The sequence below is a fragment of the Antedon bifida genome, chromosome 5 (assembly GCF_963402885.1).
Source record: "Antedon bifida chromosome 5, ecAntBifi1.1, whole genome shotgun sequence".
Taxonomy (NCBI): domain Eukaryota; kingdom Metazoa; phylum Echinodermata; class Crinoidea; order Comatulida; family Antedonidae; genus Antedon; species Antedon bifida.
In genome coordinates this window covers 5018922-5044221 of record NC_136230.1, presented here as the reverse complement: position 1 = coordinate 5044221, position 25300 = coordinate 5018922, and the positions used below count along the sequence as shown (strand labels likewise).

At 32.1% G+C, this 25300-nt stretch overlaps 2 protein-coding genes across 3 annotated transcripts in view; one reads left to right on the top strand and one right to left on the bottom strand.

The window, feature by feature from the left end:
• LOC144841978 (signal peptidase complex subunit 3-like) overlaps positions 1-25063 on the bottom strand; it is an 82636-nt gene extending 57573 nt beyond the window's left edge. The window contains exons 1-4 of one of the 2 annotated variants that reach the window (XR_013612063.1): positions 24881-25063; positions 23132-23276; positions 22824-22939; positions 21876-22071 (exon numbers count right to left, since the gene is read on the bottom strand). Coding sequence is in view for 1 of the 2 variants with exons in the window: in XM_078698300.1 (XP_078554426.1) it covers positions 21948-22071; positions 22824-22939; positions 23132-23276; positions 24881-25023 (528 nt within the window). In the remaining variant the exon portion in view is untranslated. Of the gene's footprint in view, positions 1-20922; positions 22072-22823; positions 22940-23131; positions 23277-24880 lie in introns of those variants that run through there. The other variant, XM_078698300.1, reaches the window with a different exon arrangement.
• Positions 33-20462, top strand: LOC144841974 (ubiquitin carboxyl-terminal hydrolase 12-like). The gene is made up of 10 exons (XM_078698294.1): positions 33-182; positions 4498-4578; positions 5386-5599; positions 7644-7724; positions 10267-10504; positions 10954-11037; positions 12485-12617; positions 13271-13335; positions 14879-14957; positions 15994-20462. The coding sequence occupies exons 1-10, from the start codon at positions 180-182 to the stop codon at positions 16096-16098; spliced, it is 1083 nt and encodes a 360-aa protein (XP_078554420.1). The 5' UTR covers positions 33-179; the 3' UTR covers positions 16099-20462.
• Positions 25064-25300: the final 237 nt, after the last annotated feature.

Sequence of the window (25300 nt, the reverse complement as noted above, 5' to 3'; positions counted from 1 at the left end):
AGGTCAAAGTTTACATTACTCCCAACCAACAATCCAAGTACGAACTTGTTTTTCAGACAGTTTCCAGAGTATAGGAAGACCTGAAAATATGTAATTACTGAAAGTTAGTCACCAATAGAACATATGAGTTGTTGCCAAGAACCTGCACTGATTTTTCCAATGAACACTAGCCTATAAAAATGGTAAGTTAACATTTTTAAGGCGATCAGATACCTGTAAAAACATTGGGAAGTCAACATTGGTGATCAGCGCCTTGGCTTAGCGGGGACCACACTGACACACTCTCTCTTGGCCAGTATCTCTGACAAGTGACACAGTGTTGTTGCACTGCACCATTCGGGCTAGACTGGATCTGCTTGTTTAGCTGTCATATTATTAGAATAAAATGAATAGCATAGCTTATTTCATGTTCATTGTAAAAATAAATTTTGTTTTTAAAGTTTGTCTTGATGAGTAGGCCTATTTTTCGTTATTTTAGTACTATTTATAATTAAATTATTAAAAAAATAAAAAATGTATGTTCTTTATATTATATTCAATGATTGATAATAATAATATATTTTTATTTACACAATGTAGGATAGGGTACAATGCTTACTGTAGATTATGTTTCAATGTTAAGCAATAGCTATCCATCACATTGTGCCATGTTACTGTAGATTTATATTCATACCACCAAGTTAAATATAATATGATTTATATAGGCGTACTATATCATTTATGCAAAGTAGAAAAATGTGTATAAAAATAGAAGATGTAAGTTGATGGCTGGTTAAAAACGTTTTAGTAAAAAATAAATTAGTTCAAATTTGAAATATTTTTTTAAAACAAAAAATACCAGCAAAACATACTACAAACATTGAGGAAAGGAAAAGCAATCCTAATGTAATAAGGTTTGCACATTTCTTACTTTTAACTAACTGAAATTTAATATTTACTAATTTTAAATAGTTTTATTTCCAGCGTTTTATTTAAATACAATGGCCTATATGTATGGTAGGCCACAACTTGTATACTCTTACACTACAGTAACTGGCCCTTGTTTGTTCGGCAAGTAAAATTGAATTTGGGCCAGTAAAACGCTAATTTACTGGGCCAATGCTCCAGTTGAATATAAACATAAGGAACGTCCCTCCTGACTGCTACAGTAGTTGATATACACTGTTTAAGCCGACGTATCCTTAACCTTGTCAAAGACACTTCCTATGAATCCCATAGCTTTGTGGTAGAATACTACTCATTGATGATTCAGCATTTGATAATACAACACCCATTATTGTGGGTATTTTTTACAAAAAAAGTTTGATAACGTACTGGATTTTTCAAGCCTGAATTTATTCACAATTTCAATTTCTTGACAAATAAATTGCTAAATCATTATTTCACAACTTAGTTATTCAATGTTAGCCTATTTTTGTAAAGCTCTGTATACTGTACATTACCATTATCAAAGTTTATGTGACAAAAAAATGTGATGTGTCCATGTATGGATCTGATGATGTCATATCACTACCATATTTGGGCATATCACCACCATATATGAGTACATCACACTGTCAAACTAGTTTGATAGCGTAGACAGAGCTTTAGAATTGAAAAATCACTTTATTATCATGACTATCAATTAAATTCAAAATAGCTTTATTATCCATTGGGACATTCTTATTATATTTCCCAATATTCTGTGTTTTACTGTACAACAAATCTTCCTGTTTATCCAGAGGAACACTTTTTGTAAATGGTAAAACATTTAGCAGAATCTCGGATGAAATACTGTACAAAGGCTTACAACAGATGATATTCCATAGCGTTGTGAACCCTTTGGTGATCCTCTACATTATCATGACTGTTTTAGTATCAACTTAAACCCACTTCTCCATATCCACTCAAAATTGATTAAGGAAATTGAAGCGGATGTTCTATTCCAAATGACATTTTGCAGCCTATGCAATAATGTCATACAGAATATGTATTTGACAGCAGTTATTATAAAAAAAATACATGTTGCAACACATGATCCAGATCTACTGTATATTTGTAGATGTACAGGTAGTATGATGATAACTGTATTATGTATAATGTAATGTTCTGTTTGATGGAAAAAAATTGTATGACAGATACTGTAGGATGCATGAGTTGATTTTAATAACTTGTAAGAAAATTTAACATTATGTGTTAAAACGGTCAGAATTAAGTTTGTCCTATAAGTTGTGGTTTTAGTGGAATGGCACTACCTGTAGTACATACATGCGCAGCCGTGATCAAATTAACCTAAAAATATCGGCGGCATTGTCTTTAATTTCTTAAGAGAAACACACTCAACAAACCACCTACATTAGTAATATATTATTTGGTACATACTGTAGTACAGTAGTTCTGTTTTAGCATTTCAAAAGCTTTTCTAATGTTGTTTATAGGCATTCTTTACAAGTTGGTGGTTAAAGGTTTAAATCCTGGCTTTACTGTAGTACCATAACATTTCCCACTACCTCGTCGACCTGCGAGTTCTCTTAAAAGGAATTTAGTTATCATCCCCTAAATCTCATCCTGTAATTGGCAATTTTCTGTGAGTTGGATGTACGGCACTATAAATAAAACAAAATTTGGATGAATAGAATCTACGTATACCCAATTCTGGCCTTTCATTAGTGAGATTTCACGCTTGATTCAAGTTGTATTACCTTTTTCCTTTATACATAAACAGTATTTATTGTCAAAATCTGTATTGTGTGTGTTATTGTAATAATCATATTAAGCATTGGCACCTCTGTACAGTCAGATTTAACAGGTTACAAAGGTAACATGTATTTATAGCTATACAAGTCTATTATTAGTAGAATTCAATAGTATATTTGCAAAGTCACATTTCATATTTACAGTATATTGTATTTTTTTCAGTGCAATTAATGTACAAAAGTCAAACAAATGTTCAATGTGGAGAATGTCAAACGTTATGTGACAAAAAAAATGTGATGTGCCCATGTATGGACATGATGATGATGTGATGATATATTTAAGCATATCACTACGATATTTGGGCACATCACACTTTTTTTTATCAAACTAGTAAAAGTATGATAGTGTAGACAGAGGTTAATACATTGAATTATTTGTTGTTTTTTTTCACTCTATAACACACCTTCTAATCTAAAGTAAAGTTTTGTTCAATTAATCCACCACTTCCATCTTAAATCAAATGTCGAAGGCTAAATAAAAATAGGAGGGCGCTCTGGTTTTGGCCGCAGAATAATTGTAGAACATTTGTACTATTACAGATACAGTAGCACCTACTCCATATTGGATTTTGATTGCATAAAATTATGTTTTATAAATTTTGCGTATAAATATTTTATGTACTACTAGTATTTAAACTGCATCTCATTTTTGTGTTATTTATATTATGAAGAAGAGGAAATAAGATAGTGTTAAGGGACAAATTTCAATTTGGGTATTTTTGTATTTGAATTTATTTTTTTGAAAGAACTGTTACTGTTACATAAACCTTGTACAGATAACCATGTCATCTTAAATCCTTTTAATTTGTTTGCGAGTGGAGAAATATTGATTTTTTTCTCTAATTCACAGCTTTGCACACATGTTCCATCAAATGAGAAATGATCAATGTTTCACTTCAGGGGATAAAATATCATTAAAACCGTCTTGCTCTTATGAAATATTCTATGCAAATGCACATCTTGTCATCCTCATTTATCTTTATTTAGCTGTAACAAGTTTTTTTCCATTTATCATATTTCATAATTGTTTTATAATGTGATTATTGCTATGGCCTTCCAACTTCTTTGACTTATATTACAATGTAGAACATTTCGTATTAAGCATCAGATTAATTCCATCTCAGTTTTTATTCAAAAGAACTCATTTATTTTTCATATTTGTACATAATACAGTAGAATCTCTCCTTATTAGGAAAGATACTTTTCTATGATACCAACGAGGGGAAAAATACTGTAGGTTTTAACGCTACTGTATGACCAAACCCTATTGAGCAAGTACCCCTATTAAGGGGACACTTTGTTGGGTCCAAAAGTGTACATAATAATACAGTATAGTCTCTCCTTATTAGGATACTTTTCTGTGATACAGTACCAACGAGAGGAAATATAGGTGTTAATGCTACGACCAAACCATATTGACTAAGCACCCCTATTAAGGGGACACTTTCTTGGGTCCAGAAGGTATCTCCCTATAATAGGGTTATACTGTGACACAATTTAGGAGACTGACATACCAGTATTTGCCTAATTGTAGGCCTATTTTATTCCAATGATTTGTGCAATATACAACAGAAAATTCCATATAATACAATATGTACGTCGCATAAATTCATTAATATTGGTATTTAGTGGTTTTTCATTATTTGTACTACTGCAATACAAATATTATATTCTTGATAATTATGAATGGTAAGATGCTAATTAACGTTAATATTAATGCATTTTAAATATTAAATTGAGATGTCGTATTTTAATTTTGTAGGGCGCCAATGCATCGGCCTTGGAAAAGGAAATTGGCTCTGATCAATTTCCGCCCAATGAGCATTATTTCGGTCTAGTCAATGTAAGTATTATATTACATATTTTATAGAAATCTAATTAATATAATAACAACCAATAATGATTTTATTAATGATGCTAATATAATATTTTATATTGTGTCTTGTCCTGGTGAAAGCAGCCTATTTAATTTGAATGCTCTCGTAATTTCCGTACAGATACGCAGATAAATCCAACCCAGTAAGTCGAGTCAATTGACTTATCGGTTCATTCAGTGGTATCGCAAACCACAGCCACCATTATAATGGCACATGTTCAAAACACTCCTTGGCCATAGTAAGGTCTGGTGGTCTTCTCGAATTAGGACTTAAATGTGGAAATCCAGTGTACACATCTGGCTTGTGTGAACCCCAGTGCATCTTTAAGTTTTAGAAAGGGAGTCACATCAGTATTCTGGTCCATTCTAGCCCCCATCAGTTTTTATTACTTTGGGATATTAAACAAACATATCAATGCAATTAATTTGTTGGAAACCATGAGACATGTAAATGGGGGAATAACCTGTGACTTGCAGCCTAACTGGGCTAAATTGCACACAGGTGTGGACGACACATTCCACAACTTTCTTCTCTAAGTGTCCCTTCGTGTTGAGTGCTGCCACCAAACTGTGCCCGTTCGTCTCTCCACAACGTCTGACAGGCAGAATGGATTAGTACACCAGGGTAACCTCCTACTCTTCCGAAAGATGTACTGGACCCGAGCCAAATGTGTACACTGGACTTCCAGTTTGTACTATTGGGATAAAAATGAAAGAAAAGAAATTTATTTAAACTAAATATCTATTACTTGTAAATGTTTTATTCGTCAACAGTTTGGAAATACCTGCTACTGTAACTCTGTATTACAAGCATTATATTTCTGTAAGCCGTTTAGAGAACGTGTTCTTGGTTACAAGGCACAGCCTAAGAAGAAGGAAACGCTACTGTCTTGTTTATCTGACCTTTACAACAGTATAACAACCAGTAAGAAGAAAGTCGGGGTCATTGCTCCAAAGAAATTTGTTGCCAAATTAAGGAAAGAAAACGGTAAGAATGAGTATGAGACAACATTTTCAAATCGCTGAATGTGGGATTCGGGAGTGAATGCAGTTTTTATCCGGTCTAAATTTTGTTCACATCCAAGTTTATTTTCCTTCCTTCCCATGGAGAAAATCCATGCTTCCACCTACATACTTAGTATACATACCATGGTAAGAATGAGTATGAGACAACATTTTCAAATCGCTGTGTCATCGCGAATGTGGGATTCAGGAGTGAATGTGGTTATCCGGTTTAAATTTTGTTCACACTTTATTTTTCCTTCTCATGGAGGAAATCCATGCTTCCACCTACATACTTAGTACCATGAAAGACCTATTGGTGGTATCCAAGTACCCTAAGTGTTAAGTACATTTTGGTTTCTATTTAGTGCCTAGCTTACCTGGATAAACCGACATTAGCCTATGTTTTTTCTATCTTGAGAATAGAAATAATGAACGTTCTGTGCTTGGATGCTCCCACTTGGGGGCAGGTTTCATGGAATGTACCATTGACTGATGAGGGTGTAATGAATATTTATGTACTCATCTCATAAAGGCAAATGTCAATTTACATTATTTCCCAACACCACTTTTTGTTTGTGTAAATGTCTGTGCGTTAAGCCTTGTCTAGACTATCAATGATGATGTCATATCACTACCATATTTGAGCATACCACTACCATATTTGGGCACGTCGCACTAGTTTTATAGTGTAGACAGAGCTTATGTATTCAAACCTGAAGATTATTAATTATATTACGTATTGCATAAATACTTTTTTACATACAGTAAGCAATTAAAAGATAATCAGTCAAAGTCCATATTTTAAAGTTCTGTCTACATTATTAAACTGTATGTGACAAAAATTGTGATGTGCCCATATATGGACATGAAGGCATCATATCACTACCATATTTGGGCATACAGTATCACTACCATATTTGGGCATATGACTACCATATTTGAGCACATCACACTAGTTTGATAGTGTAGACAGAGCTTAAGCCCTAAAAATATATACTTTATGCCCATCTCAGCATTTCTTGTAGCCTTGGCCTTGCCTCCACTCGGCACAATTATCCTTGTGTATCGCAAACAATTAAATATTGGCTACCTGTTAAATTGTGCCGTAATTCTATTCATTCATTCGTTTGATAATGAACGAGTCAATATTTCATTACTATTGATTATTGGACGTGTTGCGTCCATATGGTCGTAATTGCTTTAACGGATAGATAAACCATTTGAACAATAGACTTGGTCTTGCTTTCTACTTGGTGCTTTGTTTCCACAAGTACGATGAAAGAAAATGTACTGTATAACCTCACTGAATCAAATGGATGTTCATCCTTTGAAAAAAAAAATATAATAGGAAAAGTAAAAAATAAAAGGTGGTAAAAAAATGGGAAAAAAATTAAATGCCAAATTCAGAAAGTGACAAGCGTGCTACTTGATATTTCGACCAAAAAAAAAATAATAATAGGGTAATAATAATTGAAGAAAAAAGATAACAAATTTTAATAAGCTTTAGTGATGCCATCATAATATCGTCTATTGGTATTATAGTTATTTGTTTATTATTTGTAATATTATTTGTTATTATATATTATAAAAACAAAAAGAAATTCAGGATGACAAATTGAAAATTGTGGATGTTATCTTCCCAACAAATAGACTTGCATACTAAGCAAGAAATATACTTGGCAAAGGCTTTTTACAAGCATTTTGCCAAGTAATAAAAATGTAATTGATAACAATATATAAATCAACAGGCACAGAACAAATTTTAAACTACCCGGTGATATACTGAATATAATTAATTAACTTGAATGAACAAAATGAGGAAATCTGTGAGAAAAAGCCACCCCAACCAAGATTCGAACTCGGAAATTTCTGCTTCATATGTATATAATGATATATAATTCAGTGCCCCAAGATGTTATACCTTCTATCCAAATGTTATACATTCTATCCAGATGTTAACTACCTCATTATATAATGCTATATAATATAGTGACTTTGTTTGATATGATTAAAAAAATTGTTTTCAGAATTATTTGATAATTATATGCAGCAAGATGCACATGAATTTTTAATCTACCTGTTAAACACGATAGCTGACTTATTACAAGGTATGTATAGCTTATTACAAGGTATGTATATATTATTACAAGGTACTGTATTATAGCTTATTACAAGGTATGTATATGTTATTACTAGGTACTGTATGTATAGCTAATATTTCAAGGTATGATTAGCTTATTATTGAGGATTCCAATCCACTCCCATGCCAATATGTACCAATGTATTATGCCTGGATAGAGAGACAAATAGGTACAAGTTGGTCTCTGGTTTCAGAAGCGATATAGCAGAGAACTAACAAACATAAATGGAATTTTAGTATTATGGGTTAATTTAAGAGTGGCAAGTATACTACTGTATATATCTCTTGAAACATTTTCCGACATTAAACGCTTTCCATTTTAAATCTTTTTATTTGGTTTATCTTCCTGGTGTTCTTTTTACTTTCTTTTCAGTTTCCTTTATTGATTTGTTTAATTGGTGTATTATCCGGTAGTCTAATTATTACTATTTTAATCTTCTTCGTTTTGTGTTTTAAGTACTATGTATGACCTAGTAGCCTAAATTAGGGGTGGGATTACTGTATACTTAAGCATTGGATTATACTTATCATAATGGTAAATAGCAAGCAAACTTTGGACCTACTGTATCAGGAGGATTTTTTAAAATTCAAAAAACTCATTGAAGTAGTACTACAAAATTCTTGATAAATTCCATTCCTACATCATTTACTGACATAAACATCTTCTGGAAATCTCTTTTATTCTGTTAGTTATTAAATTATTATTATATTAACTGAAGTGTTTTATTTACAAATAGCTAGCAGTGGGTTTTGTTATTGTATTCATTAACATTCATAACACAGGTCACATAACAATAGGCTTACCGTGCATTGTACTACACATGTGAAAGTGAAAACTAAATATTTGCCTGTAAATCCTTTCAATAAAAAGTGATATTTGACTTTAGGTGTGCGATTTCAACAGACACTGAAATCTTGTTATACAATCTTCCTAATGGTTATTTAGTGATGTCATTAGAGCGAGTAACGAGGGAATTCATTCTACTACCAAACATTCCGTTAATGTTGAAGCTATTGCAATATTATCGATGCAAAAATATTTGATTATTTTAGTTACTTAATTATGCTCACAGCTTGAGAGAAATTTTTGATTTAAATTGTGTTGACCTAGAATAGTAACATGTATGTGGATCGAACCCAGGCCTTGTTGATGAAGGTCGAGATAACGCATAATTTATAATGTACAGAGTTATTTTGTACAGTAGTTGGTTTTTTAATTATATTGTAACTGAATACAAAAGGTGTGCATTGAGGCAGGGTTTTATTTATGAAGAAAATTTAGAAGGAGGGAAGGGGATAGTATTATAGACACGTGGTATAAAAACCTTCAAGATACCAAAATGATAATGAACAATGGATTCATACACGCTTTATGCAATAAGCGTCTCAAAGCACAGTGGACTAGGTGTTAAACATACAACAACTTTCATCTACCCTAGGGTACCTTCGTGTTGAGTGCTGCCACCAAATGACAAATGAAGGATATTGATCACAAACTTAAACTATAGTATTTAATTTCAGTGACATAACATAGAGACCTGAGGCCACTAGTTTAGGAACCCTAAGTGGCCCTCCAACGCTGGAGGCCTCGGGCTTTTTTAGACTTTTTCGACATATTTTAATGCCTGTTTTTTTTTCTCTGTGCACTGCTCAGGGGCCCCCATAAGCTCTGGGGCCCCTGGGTTTAGCCAGTGAGCGCTTATAGCTGTTATGCCACTGTTTAAATAATTTACATAGAATATTATTATTAGGTGTAGTAGTACTATGTTCTGTAGTGTGTAACTTGATATAGAGTACAGGACTACTGTACTATATTTAGGCCTTTGTACAATAGTATTATGTAGTATGAAACTTGATATTACGGTTGTGTGTCATCTCCTAATTTGTTATTGCATTTAAGTACTAATGAGAGAATGAACAGCAAATTTTGTATTCAATGTAATAATCATTAAGACATTAAAATAACATTTTATATAGATATTAGGGAGGTTTCGCAACGCTACGAATACGATAACGAATACGGATACGTCACGCAAACGTATTCGTTTTCGTAAGCCAGTAAAAATCTGTTTCGAATGGCAACGAAATATTGAGGTCGCCGTCCAAAATATGACTGCGGTAAATTTGAACGAAGCGCATGTACATGTTTCTTGGCTGCCTAGGCCTAGCGTAACATCAAAGCGCGTGAGGACTTAAAAACTGTTATTTATCAAAATTTACCTGGCATTTTAGTAAATTACTTTTAGTAAATTACTTTCAATAAATCTATAATTATATTATAATCATGAATAATTCCTGATTCAAATGCAAAATGTGCAAAATAGATCAAAAACTATACTTGTTTTGTAGTTACGAATATAACTGATGATATTCGTCAACACGAAAACGCTTTACGAATATGAAATGGGGATCAGCTCAAAAGTTTCACAAATGTGTGACGTATCCGTTTTCGTTATCGTATTCGTAAGGTTGCGAAACCTCCCTACTATCTTTGCCCTTTAACCTTTCAGCTGAGAAGCAAGAAAAACAAGGAGGAAAAAACAAAGCCAACGGTCCACAAACCAACGGCATGTTGATCAACCACCACCCGTCAAAGACGGACCCAACATGGATCCACGAAATATTTCAGGGAACGTTAACGAACGAGACGAGATGTCTAACCTGCGAGGGCATCAGCAGCAAGGATGAGGATTTTCTTGACTTATCCGTTGATGTTGAGCAGAACACGTCGATAACACATTGTTTAAGGCAAGTTCAGATTTTGAGTAAAGAGAAGAGCTTTGGAATATAAATACTAGCCATGTATAACTAAATCTTTATTCAATGTAAAGGCAATATGTAGTTAGCCATTAAGCCTTGTCTACACTATCAAACTAGTTTGACAAAAAAAAGTGTGATGTGCCCAAATATGGTAGGTGATATGCTTGAATATGTGAATATGGTAGTGGTATGACATCACCATGTCCATATATGGGCACATCACATTTTTTTGTCGAACAAAGTTTAATCGTGTAGACAAGGCTTAATGGGGATTAAAATCAGCCCCCTTGGCTTGAAATGCGCAAATTTTGGTCGAAAAGGACAAAGTTTTGGCTAAGTGCTATTATATAGATAAGTAGAAAGGTGGCTTCCTGAGAATTTGGGACATGTACAGTACAAGCAGTATAATATTTAATGTTTAATGTTTGTTTTTACAGGGTTTTTAGTAATACAGAAACTTTATGTTGTGAATACAAATATTATTGTGAAACATGTTGTAGCAAGCAGGAGGCACAAAAAAGGTAACCTACAAAACTTGAGCCTAATCAATCAATAAGGGTACCTAGTAGTAGGCCTACAGTACTAGTAGGTGGTACTAATATAGTCAACTCTCCCAATACCGGACACCTTTGGGCTGGCCTAACTTGAACCCATTCCTATAGAAGGGTACATAGTAGTAGGCCTACAATACTAGTAGGTGGTACTTGTACAGTCAACTCTCCCAATACTGGAAACCTTTGTACTGGCCTAAATATGTCTAGTATTCGGAATGTGTTTTTAATGGTAAAATGAATTTGGGACCTTTTCGAACCTCAAGAAAAGTCTGGTTTTGGGAGAGTTTCTGGTTTTCAGAGAGTCTGGTATTAGGAGAGTTGACTGTACATGTATATGCATGTAAATGTGTATATTACTGGAGTTAGGGTCAGCGGTCGGGTTAACAGCAACAGTGCAGTGCCTATTATATGAATCTCTGCTTTTTTCAAATAGTGTACAATGTATGTCTATATTAATGTACACAGAACCAACGGCTTAACAGCCCATCTGAAGGACGAGGCAATTATTGCCTACAATTCTGACCTTTTCACATATAATGATTCTGTTAGTACTGTTTTTGTCGTGTATGTAAATATAGTTGATGAGTGTAGATATATCACTTAATCTTTAGCCTATCGATAATCGCTCTCTGTCTTGTGATCGTTAACTAGATACTGATGCGTTTCAATTTTGTTAATCAACTATCTCTCAACAATCATTGCAGAGACTGCGTTTACGAACCGCAAATGTTAATATTTACTTGACAATAATTACCGTGACCACAAAGTGTGTTATTCCATTTATCGCCGACGTAAATAGAATCTGTCTCTGTAATTTGCAGTTGATGAGAATAGATCATGTCTTGGTTTTGCAATTAACGTCTGGATTAAAGTGACACTTCGATATTTGCCATCTCATCATCTCAACAACATAAGGGAATCCTGGAATATAAATATTTAATAACAAGGCCATATACATGGCTGCAGTCGCATGCTCAAATTTGAGTTAGTGTTTACCGACCGACCGACCAACCGATCAACATAGTGAGCTGTAGAGTCATGTTGCACGTGACTAAAAACATGGTCTAGCTTCTTCATTTAATTGATGTGACATTTTTTTGTGTTTATTTAATATCTTCCTCAAAATTGTTTATAATTATAAAATTGTTTTTGGTTGAATTCAACCATTTTATAAGTGAAAACATTGTTTATTCTGTTTTTCTACAGAAGTGATTCAATTCAACATTTTTCAATTCAATTCAACATTTACTTGATTAAAACTACAAAATGGCCTATTCAAAGTCTGATTTTATTTATCTTCATTTTTCATGTTTTTGGACGACAAAAAACTCAATGTTTTAGTACTTGTCTTCATAATTTATATATTGATGCTTATATTGTATATTTATATGTTTTTTTTTTATATTTTCACTAGAATGCAAATAAAGAAATTACCCCAGATTTTAGCGTTGCATTTGAAGCGGTTTAAATATATGGAACAGTTGCATAGGTTTACGAAACTCTCGTACAGAGTCGTATTTCCACTCGAACTTAGGCTGATGAACACAGTAAGTAACGCCATTATGATAATTAGTTTTGTTGTGTTATTATTTAGTGTTTTAGTCAGTCATTGTCTTTTTAAAATTCACTCTAAATTATTCATTTGGTTGTTGGTTATGATTCTTTCATTTTAATTTAATTTGAGCATTTTTTCTCTCATTCATTTATATGTTAATGTGTTACTATGGATTAAACCTCTATTTAAGCTCTGTCTACACTGTCAAACTAGTTTGGAAAAAAAAGTGTGATGTGCCCAAATATGGTAGTGATATGACATCATCGTGTTCATATATGGGCACATCACATTTTTTTGTCGCATAAAGTTTGATAGTGTAGACAGAGCTTAAGGGAACCTTCAGGACCCATCAAAGTGTGCCCTTAATTGGGGTTTCTCATGAACAGAGGTGTTGGCTGTAGTGTTAAAACATAATTGCTCCTTTGCTGGTTTCATAGGAAAATGTCTCATTATTAGAATAAGATTGTCCCAAAGGATGGGTCCTAATTAAACAATGTTGCATTCATCAATTCTTCTTTTTTTTTCATTCATTTGTTTATTTTATTTTTCCATTCTATTTTTCATTCATTCATTTATTTCATTCATGCACATTTAATTCAATCATGCTTTTATTCTGTACTGATTAGTTTTGTTTTTATTTTGTAGTCGGACGATGCAGACTGCCCACATAAGCTGTATGATTTAGTATCTGTTGTCATCCACTGTGGAAGGTATTGTTCGTTTATTCATTTTTTTTATTCATTTCATTTATTTCATTTAAATAAAAATTGAACAAAGCAATCAAATATAAAGCTAAGCTAAAGCTCTGTCTACACTATCAAACTACTGTAGTTTGACAAAAAAGTGTGATATGCCCAAATATGGTAGTGATATGCCCAAATATGGTAGTGATATGATGTCATCATGTCCAATCCATATATGGGCACATCACATTTTTTGTCACATCAATTTTGATAGTGTAGACAGAGCTTAAGAACATGAGACGGAGCATCACAAAAGTGATTGTAAATGGGAAGTAAATGTGAGACTTAATAACTAATGCACTGGTACTGCCTGAACATTATAGCATACATTACCTACAAAATTTGCTACATGTTCTTTTGATCAACACACAGTATTCATGTTGTATCTGGCAGCACAGATAGGATCTCATAAGGTGTTTCTTATGATGATATATGGTAATTTAACAAAGTATCAACATAAGTGGATTTGCTTGAATAATTCCACTTAAACACTTGTACATTGTCATTATGTCCACATTCAACTTATTGATTACTCATTGTTCTGGTATTAAGTTAATCATTTGCTATCACCACATTTATTCATTCATTAAAGCTCTGTCTTCAATATCAAATTTTATGGGGATAAAGAAATATGATGTGCTAATATATGGACATGATGATCTCATATCACTACCATATTTGGGCTTATCACTACCATATTTGGGCACATCACACTTTTTTGTCAAACTAGTGTGATAGTGTAGACAGAGCTTAACATTTAATATATTACCTTTACACACATAAACTGTGTAGATATTCAACATACATGCAGGTATTATTATGCTATTAGTATATTAAATTAATCATTTGCTAGCATAATATTTATTCATAGAGGCTTCTAACATTTGATATATTAAATTCATAAATATATTAATTCAACATACATATATGTATAAACTACAGGCATATTACAACAATGTACTTTCTCTATTGGATTTCCATTGCTTGTTTAGCTTCTTTTGCGTGCAAGTGTCTGTGTAAGGAACCCCAAAATAGGGGTTGGCGTTAGTGGTTAAAACATATATTGGCCCTGGTTCTTTTCAGGTTAAAGCTTCCCGATAATAGGATTGTCCAAATAGAGGGGTTCTACTGTATTTTTAAAATTTAGTTCCCTCTAGGACGCAGCTCAAGGATGTAAGCGCAATGCAAGCAAGTTAACCAATGGCAAGTGTCAGACACGATGGATCAGCCGAACTGTCGGTTAACTATGCGTTGCATCTTCAGTGGAAACCATGCTTATTGAACTAATAGTAACTATACTCTGTCTACACTATCAAACTTGTTTGACAAAAAAAGTGTGATGTTCCCTAGTATGGTAGTGACATGCTTAAATATGGTAGTGATATGACATCATCCTGTCCATATTATGGGCATATCACATTTTGTTGTCACATAAAGTTTGGTGGTGTAGACAGGGCTTTAGTATTTCTATTCAAACAATGTTTTAATCTTATTAATTGTTATCTTGCAGTGGACCTAATAGAGGACATTATATAACAATTGTAAAAAGTCATGGCTTCTGGTTACTCTTTGATGATGATATTGTAGAAGTAAGTATAATATAGATGGTATTATATAACACCTAAATAAATTACTGTCATTTGATTGGATGATTGTTAGTCACATGGCGTGCAATATTACGCACTATTGAACATTGAAATATAACCTTTCATCATTCACCTCATGCCATTATTTGTACCATTAAACTCATAAACATTCATTATTTGTACACTATTAAAGACACTAATACAGACATTACAGTATAACTACAAATTTCTCTGCATACTTACAAATTCTCATGATTTTATATTGCAAAATTTAAAAATGTCCATAAATATATTAAATTATTTCATTGATTGATATACATATTTGATGTTTATTTTATCATAACATGTAACATAGTTAATCTTCTAGTATATGGATATTTTGTTTTTTACAATTTTAAATGTATTATTTATACATTCAAGAAATACTTAATGGTAGGCTATTAATCTCAATCAGTAAAATATGTAACTAATAATTTTCGTGGAATGTCAGTAGTGAATATAAATGCATCATTTTTTTTTCATTTAAAATGTGATGTAGCTGTATATCTTTCAGTAATTTATTTACAAAATTTAATGCATTATTGATTGTAATTGTGAAATTTACAAACACATAAAAATACTTCCGTGAAAGTAAATTTGTAATATTTCCTTATGTTTTGTTTGTACATTGTGTGTCATTAAAATTCAATTTATTTGAAAAGGGTTCGTGGGCGATATAGATGATGTAAAAATATTTGCAATATTTTAATATCAATACCCATAGAATATCCATATACAAATAATTAATAATACAGTATCATTAATAATAAATTATTATTCCAAAATTAAAATTATACAGATTAGAAACTATAGCAGGCGTTATTGTAAGCTCTGTCTACATTATCAAACTTTATGTGACAAAAAAATGTGCCCATCATATATGGACATGATGTCATATCGCTACCATATTCGGTATATCACTACCATATTCGGCCACATCACACTTTTTTTGTCAAACTAACAGGAATATAGGAATAATTTTCGTTATTGCTTTTGACAGAAAATTGACGTATCAAGTATAGAGGAGTTCTTCGGTTTAACGACGGACGTACAAAAGAATTCAGACGCTGGCTACATTTTATTTTACCAAACGCGTGACTTATAGCCCAACACTATGCAATATATAGACACTCCGAAACAAAGATGAAATCAGATGCCTTGTGTAATGAATTAAGATTGTTGGACTTATATGCAAAAAGAGAAGGAAAAAAGAAGGGAATAAAGTAAGGGATGAAATGAATAAAAGGTGGAAGAAGAATAGGAAAGAGGAGAATGAAAATTAAGAAGATATGAAGACCGTGTAATGACTGGTAGATAAAGGTTAATGAGTCAAGTCCAATTTACACAGACGAGCGGTAACGGTAATAACAATATAGAATCTATGTTATTCCTTATAACTCAACATGGAGCGGATGGGCAGTTCTCCCTCAGTATACATACAAATACTACGTGGGACAAGCTATGCGTTTTTTTCCGCTTACAGTTACCGCTTGTCTGTGTAAATTGGGCTTTAATAGATGAACGTTGACAGTGGCATAGGAGAGGAAATAATTACAGACGAAAACGAGTAACGCTGAATATTTTTTGTTTGGCCATGAATTCGCAACTGACAGTTACGGTATCATAATTTGGGTTTGTTTACTTTGGTATTAATTTATTCCAAATTTTTAATTGCAGTATAAAATTTTCTGCACAGGTCATTTCCATCATTTGTTTACAATATTATATTATGTGTGGTTAGGTACAGGGGCAGATCCAGCATTGTGTAGGAGAGGGGGCGTATATGCTAAAACAATCACACTTGGGCTAAGGGAGACATTTACCCATAAAATTAACAAGTATCTCATATCAAAGTGATTACAATTTAAGAGAAATACTTGAGTTAAGTGAAATACTTAATGTTTAAGTGTGATTGGTGAATACGGTCACTGATTTGTGTATGTTTAGTTTTTTCAAGTGCATCTTATGCCCCCCTCTCCTTCTAAATCTAAATCTTTTTGGGGGTGGAGAGAGTACTTGCTGGACATGAGCAGTTTCCCTAATGGGACATCTGCATTCTACATGTTTGGTACATCCCCTGTGTAACATGATTTTTGATGTATACTGTACTATACTACTACAGAACTTAATTTAAAAATACCATTTTCTATATTACGCTGCATACAACATGATCAAACAAGACCACAATGAAAATATTGTATCAGTGATCAAAATAGTGTCAAAGGTCAAAACATGGTAAAATTAGTCACCATGTTCAGTTTTAAGATGATTTATATTTTAATGCTCTAATTTTGTAAATTTTTTTCGAGAACATAATTATTTGTTTCCATTTTGTCACAATTTTTGTTTCATGTATATCTTAAAAGGATACTGTTGATTTCGCTTAGATTTTAAAATAGATATTTGGTGAAGGGATACTATTTATTAATTCAATTGATGTTGATAGAATATATTATTTAAATTTATTTTATCATTGTCAGCAAGACATAATAATGTTTTAGCAATAACAACGTTGCATTGATTGAGTTTCATGTATATTATTTTAGACCATCGATTGTCGATGGTATTTAACACTGTACTATCTTAATAATAGGTAGCTGCTGTGGTGGTACATTTGATCATGATTCGATGTGTACTCAATTCATATTTGACCTTATTCATCTGTGAACAGGGGTCAGATTTTCTTAAGTGACATCGGTTAAAAAATCATCTTAAGTCAGTTTTCAAAATATCCTAAGCAATTATTTTTACATATTTTCTTAAATCTTATATGGTAAAGTTCATTCCTTCAGATAAAAAAAAAAAGCAAAGCCCTGCTTAATAAAGGTTCTTTCACACCTTTTCCGGCATGGGTCCGGTGCCGGCAAATCCAATGTCAACGAAACATTGACGTTCAATTTGATTTGCCGCTGTCGGAAACCGTGCTGGAACAGGTGTGAAAGACCCTTAAGTCAAGGTACAGTAAGCAGCTACAGTAAAAATGTTGCCAGCCCAGCTTTATTAAGCTTGGTTCCAACCAATCACAAGCAATGGATTATTCAAACTGTTGCTTGTCATTGGTCAACTCTCTTGTTGTGCTTACATCCTTGCATTAAGCTTTAGAATTTCTGCAAATACACATAATTATTATGCACTTTTTCTTAAGTTAATAGAATTGTGTACTTGTTCTAATTATTATAATTAACTACTAATCACAACTAGAAGAACGAATGAGGTCCTCAATGATTGCAATATGACATGCATCATTGAACAAATGTGTCACTCGGTGAACGAAAGTATGTCATTATGTGTCATTCAAACTTCAACTTTTCAAAAACATTTTTTTGCACATAAAAAACCTGATTGGTTATTGATTATTGATTAATTTTCAATTGATTGATTTTTAATTGATATCATTTTTGATTGATTGATTTTCAATTGATATGATTTTTGATTAATTAATTTTCAATTGATTGGTTTTCAGTTGATTGATTTTTAATTGATATGATTTTTGATTGATTGATTTCTGATTGATTTGATTGACATTTTAACCATTTTGTACAATGAGATTATGAAGATGATTTATTTTACTTTTTTTGATAATTTATTTAAAATGTGTTGTTTATCTGTCTAGTGTTCTAGTTTGGATTATTACTAAATGTATCCTTAATACTTAACTATGTCACAAAGAAAGATGTCAAGATTCAAGACATTTTATTGGTCCACTTAAAATGGAAATTCATTTTGCTTGGCATAATTAAGACAATAACACTACAAGAGAAATAATAATCAAAACACTATAGGCCAATGTTATGGTTAATAGGCTGATGTTATCTGCAATTTTTTTAAGGATTTGTACTGTCAGATATAGTATAAATCTTTCTTTGGGGCACCTCTATTAAGAGGACAATTTCATGTATGACACTTTGATTGGGTTATGTATGTACCTCTATTAAGGGGACAATTTCATGTATGACACATTGATTGGGTTATGCATGTACCTCTATTAAGGGGACAATTTCATGTATGACACTTTCATTTGGTTATGCAGGTGTCCCCTTAATAGGGGTTCTCTGTAACTTAAAACAGAATCTATTATATCATATATAATTTATATTATGTGTTATAATCCTTAGATTCACTTAGTCCAATTATTTTTGGGTGCTTTATTAATATCTCCTTGAGAAGTTATTCTCTAGTTTAGAATCTCATATTATCATAACAAGGTGAAAGGTACTCATATTTATTTAACTAATAAATTAAAATATTTAGTAATATTTGTTTACAAATTTAGTAGTAAATTAATGCATACATCAAGTAGAAATATATGTTAACATGTTTGTTTTAACACTTACAATTTCACAAACCAAGTTGACATAATGAAATAAAATCTTATTTTGAATAAAGCTATGTTTACACATCAAACTTGATGTGACAAAAAATGTGATGTGCTGATAAATGGACATGATGATGTCATATCACTACCATATTTGGGTACATCACGCTTTTTTTGTCAAAATAATTTGATAGTGTAGACACAGCTGTATACTTATACTGGGTAGATTTATCTATGGATAGGAAAGATAGACCGTTTAATTAAGAGTGAAGTCACAACAAAAAGAAACATACGAAATTCCCCAGATGATTTAAACATGTTATGGGTACATTTAATGGAGGGAACTATTCTAACTATTTAAAACAATAGAAAATAGTGAGACAAGCTATTATGATTTGGAGTTTGTTTTATGTCATCATATATATCAAACCCTATATTTTCAGTACAGTATTTGACTTGCAGGTAGAATTCCATAAAGATAATTCAACGCGATTGAGTTATGCTATGAAGTTATGTTTTTAGTTTTAACTTTCAACTATACTTGTAAAGCTCCGTCTACACTATCAAACTTTATGTGACAAAAAAATGTGATGTGCCCATATATGGACATGATGATGTCATATCACTACCATATTTAGGCACATCACACTTTTTTTTATAGTGTGGACAGAGCTTAGGACTACTGCTGGATACTTGTGTCAAATATGAATTTGGGCATGGGATTATATTCGAGTATAGTATTATACTTGTTTGGGCATGGGATTGTATTCGAGTATAGTATTATACTCGTTCACATACAGTCATATTAGGAAGCTCTTGATTTGCGACGGCTGATGACCAAATTACGTCATGTTTATTCACAGGGGATATCGGCACAGTTTTGATGGTTTCTAGGTCCAACCGATGACATATCGATTGACCTGACCTAGTTATGTCATCGCAAATTGAAAGCACCCTATTGTCTGAGCTTTACCTTCCCCGCTGACTTGAAGTTTTTGATTCAAACAAGCTATGTATTTTGTACATACCATAGTTGATTTTGAATGTATTTTATTTCTGTAAACCAATCTGGTAATCTAGTAAAGAACTGACAGAGTTGTTTACATGACTTTTCAATAAAAATATGTACAAATATATGTACTATATAGAGTTTATTATGTTTCTTTTGTATGTTTATTTCTAGCTTAGTTTTGGCTGCATAACAATATATAATAGTAGGGGAGGTGTAGCTTGGTGGTTAACGTGCTTGCCTTCCAATCCCAAGGTCAGGGTTCAAGCCTAATGCCTGTAACTTATAAAATAGTTTATCCATCCTTTAATTGCTGAGTTGCTCACTGTTGGATGCGTATGAAATAAAAAAAATAAAGGGCTTATATGGAGCTTTCGATGACCTAGTAACAAGTCATGTCAATTGATTGTGCACATGTGGGAAAGTGGGGATGCGATTCCTTGATCTATTGACACTTTTTATTGTTTGTACATTTACGTGACGGTCATAGGTCATCACAATTTAAAAGCTCCTTTAGATAATCTGTATTACACACTCAAAAAGTACATTTACTAGACACTAAGGCAAAGAAAAGGCAAAATATGGACAAAATCTTTTATTTAATTTGTATAATAAATAAGTGGCTACAAATCACATGTTTAAACTTCCAAAACATTTATTCTATTCAAAACAAGTATATCAACATAAAACAAAGCGCTGTTTACACTATCAAACCAGTTTGACAAAAAAAGTGTGATGTGCCTAAATATGGTAGTGATATTGCCAAATATTGTAGTGATATGACATCATCATGTCCATATATGAGCACATCACATTTTTTTGTCACATAAAGTTTGATAGTGTAGACAGAGCTTAACAGTTATGATGTAGAAGGAATGTTTTAGACATTACTCCATCAAATTACATTTAGGTATCCATAGTAATACTTGGGGACACTATTTACTTTGGTAAATATACAGAAAAAATAAATTTTGATGCATTACTTGTATAATTGATGGGAATTACAGGTACATCTTTTGAATATTAAATGTCCATGAATTTATAAAATAATAATTTTTATTTATAAATTACAATAACAGCACCTACAATTCCGAGTTGAGTATTTCACCTGTTTATTACCAGAATGTGTGAATTTCATAACATTTTTCTAGAAATGTTAAAGATATATTTTATTAATCTTCATTTTTCATGTTTTTGGGGGACAATAAATCTTTAAGTTGTTATTAGTTGATGTTTGATGTTGTGAACAATTACATTACAACCCAGATAAGAGGACACTTTCGGACCCATCAAAGTATCTGTTGTCTTCTAAATAGGGGTTGACTATAATGTACATACTACTGTATAATTGTCCCTTGTTTATTTCACATAAAAGTGTTCCCTTAATAAAGGTGTTCTGTACATGATGGTCTGATCCAAAATAGAGATTGCACTAGAGTGATTTTTATACATTGTAGAAAATGACACAATGGTGTGAAATTTTTTTTAATAGGATTTGTATTCACATTCTTGCTAAGCATTTGCCACACATTTCAGTTCGCCTTCCCCACCACCCCACCTCCATCAAAATAAAAAAAAACAGAAAAAATAAGCCGAAGAATAATTGAAACATAAACGTCTCCTGTCTTATCTAACGGTTTGAATATTGTACGGGTAGCGAAAATGAGGTAGATCCATCTCCAAATATTCGTGGTAACATTCCAGCGTTCGGGATAACATTCCAAGAGAGCGTAAGCGTTATGTTGTCATGACCCCTGAAAAAAAAAAAAAAATAAAAAAAAAAATAAAATTATACTACACAATGACTGACAGATGACGGAGCTATTTAAAAATGATTGACAGGGCTGAAGGTGTATCAAATTACAGGACTAACATATGACCTCTGTCTGACATGAAGACAATCAACTGTTTTATCATTATTTACAAGTACAAATGTATATAGTGTAATATGTTAAAACTGAAACTGAAACTTTGATATATATATATATGGATCGATTATAATTTTCTTCTATAGTTCTGTACTATAGTTTTCAGCAGTATAAATACATTTCCTTTCCTAAATAGTGACTGAATAAAGAAAGAATAAATAAATACATTTTCCTTTCCTAATCTCTGTAATCTTAAAAGCTTGTAAAAGAGCATCATAGTAGCAGTTTTTGTATTTTTTTTTAAACAATATAAAATATATAAAAACTATAAGGGTACTCAGGCATATGAAAATACATATGAAATACAGCTCTGAAACCATCCTTTAAAATCTTATGAAAATCACGCAATAACTTTTTGAGTAATCCTGCTAACTAACAAAATAGAAAGAAACAAACACACACAAGCACACATGATCGACTCCATAACCTCTCGCCATTCTGGCGGAGGTAACAATCCCATCCCGTAGCTTTAAAGATACATTGTACTCGGTATAACTGACTGTAGTTAGGCATATACGGTACTGCAATACCACTATATATACTTTAGGTCTATAAGAATTACATTTGACTGTACTTACTTTAAACCATTACCATCGTCAAAAAAGGGATATTTCATTTTTATACCTCTGTAGTCCAGCAATGCGGCATTACCTCGCAGAATGATTTTGTCCCATAATACAACTTGATTTAAGGCCTACAAAAATAACACATTGTTAAACATTATAGTATATATTTGATAACATTTCAATAATATGCATTTCACAATGCTCAATACAAAACACATTTAAAATAGCATTTGTCAATTTTATTCATCTTTTCTTTAAGTTTAAGTAAGAATTTTAAAATATAGTAGGAAGAAAGAAATTCCTTTGGAACAAAAACTTACATTCTGTTCAGTTTTATACTCTGCAGTCAAATACAAAAACAGTTGTTTTACGTTCCAATTAAATATTGGATTCAAATCTGCATGTAGATCAAAAACAAAGTTTCCACGTTCACTTCTTTCATTGTATGGAGTATAACCACTTTTTCTGTTGATAAAAAATCCATCCAAACTATTTTAATTCATAAACATAGGCCTATAAAGTAGCCTAAATAAACATTATTTAATAAAATAAATTATATTAAGGCCTACCTATATACAATACAAATTCAATAACGTTTATTAAGTTTATAAATATTTATGATAAATATATAAAAAACCTTATCATGTATCTTATTATTCTTATTAGGTGATCATTTAGAATAAAATGATCACCTATTGTTATTGTATAAAATCTTTATTATTATTTTTTTTCTTTTTTTTTTTCTTTTTATTGTTTCTGTACACTATTTTGTGTAACAATTATCTCAAAAAGTTTAATGTCAATGATTACAAAAATTTCAGGATATCTTTCAAATAATATAACTTAATCCTAATAAGCTTTCCAGCGTGATCACTTATCCGTGACGACATTTATACGCCATTTTGCGAAATCACATTATCAATCATATCTCCATAATTCATTATCACATATTAATGAAATTCACTACACGTAAACTTCAGATCAAGGGTAAAAATATTAGCAAATAAAAACGCACGCGCACGTAGGTTCATGCGCGTGATATCGCGCGTTAACAATTTAAAACGCTCAAAATTAAGTTTTGATCAATTTAGAGCATGAATTAGGCCATTTGCGTGTTTCAAAAAATTACTGCGCAAAAATGCGTTTTTGCGCGCGCGATACTTAAAAAGCGTAAAAAATATGAATTTTTTTTACAAATCTCATTCTACTCACCATCCTTAGTACATTCATCAAATTTGAGTCAGTTCTGACTTAAAATAACGCTATACGAGCACGTTAAAAATGACAAAATGCGCACATTAATTTTACAAAAGTTCTGAAAATGGTGAAAAATAGGTCTTTTTCAAAATGAAAATAATTCTTCAGAATGCAAGATGACCCCCGATTTTTTAAACTTATTCTGGAAGCCATTGAGTTGTAGATATGAATTCATGTACACATTTTACGTACAAAATGTTTTGACGTCATCAAATGGCCACTTGAATTTAAAAATTAGGATTTGTTATCTTTTTGTGTAGATTATCACATTCAACAGAGCGCATCTTGGTTATGTGTGCTCGAATTTCGCACAACTTTCAGTATGTGCTTGCTTAATTAATTAGCTTTATCATGAGTTGACACTATCTTCATTTTAATGACGTCATCACGCATAAAAACTTGAATAACGTAGGCCGTGTAATTTCACCTTCGCAGTAAATTTGAATATCTTACAGCTCTTCAGAATTGAAGGTTACCTTGATGATTATAATTTATTATGAAAGCTGATGGAAAGTAGATATTAATTCATATAAAAATTAAGCCTATCGGATGTTGTGACGTTAACATATGGCCAGTTGAAGTGAAAAAGTAGTTTTTTCATATTTTTCGTCAAAGTTATACACAATTCAAAGAGCGCGCACAGGGTGCAAATTGCAAAAATATATATAAAACTTTGCTAGGCCACCCATTGGTACTCAGACCTTCAACAACTCGACATTCACACCGACTGCATGCCATCTCCGACACAACAAAAACAAGCTCATGTCATGACTTTGTCTCTAGTTAGGCCTAGCATGTACACGTGTACTTACATAGAATGTTTAAATGTTTCTATTTGAACAGAAGATAAATTGTCATTAAATGCTGTAGTTAAAAAACAACCAAACGTAAGAGCAGCCATCACACTTAGTGTGAAGGCAAATACCGTATTTAAACGGGATAAAACAGTATTCATTTTGTCCAGCCGGTACACAAAACAAAATAAAATTGTGATGTTGGAGTGCGCCACCAATAATTTGTGGGGAGGTTATTATCAATAAATTCTCATCCATCATCCAGGGACCATAGGACCAAAGCTCAATTAAACAATATGTTGTTTTATTTAGGCCTATTTTTGTTTCTTTGAAAAGTACTTAAGTAATTGATAACACTATTACGAGTAGCCTACGATACTACATAGTAGTAAATCACCTATCAATATTTTTTTTATTTTTTCATATTATTATATATTA

Bases quoted from the DNA above. Each gene is read 5' to 3' on its own strand.
- LOC144841974 (XM_078698294.1), top strand. The intron at 5,600-7,643 runs GTAAGAATGAGT...AATTGTTTTCAG, and splicing joins CAAATTAAGGAAAGAAAACG to AATTATTTGATAATTATATG. The intron at 13,336-14,878 runs GTATTGTTCGTT...GTTATCTTGCAG, and splicing joins GTTGTCATCCACTGTGGAAG to TGGACCTAATAGAGGACATT.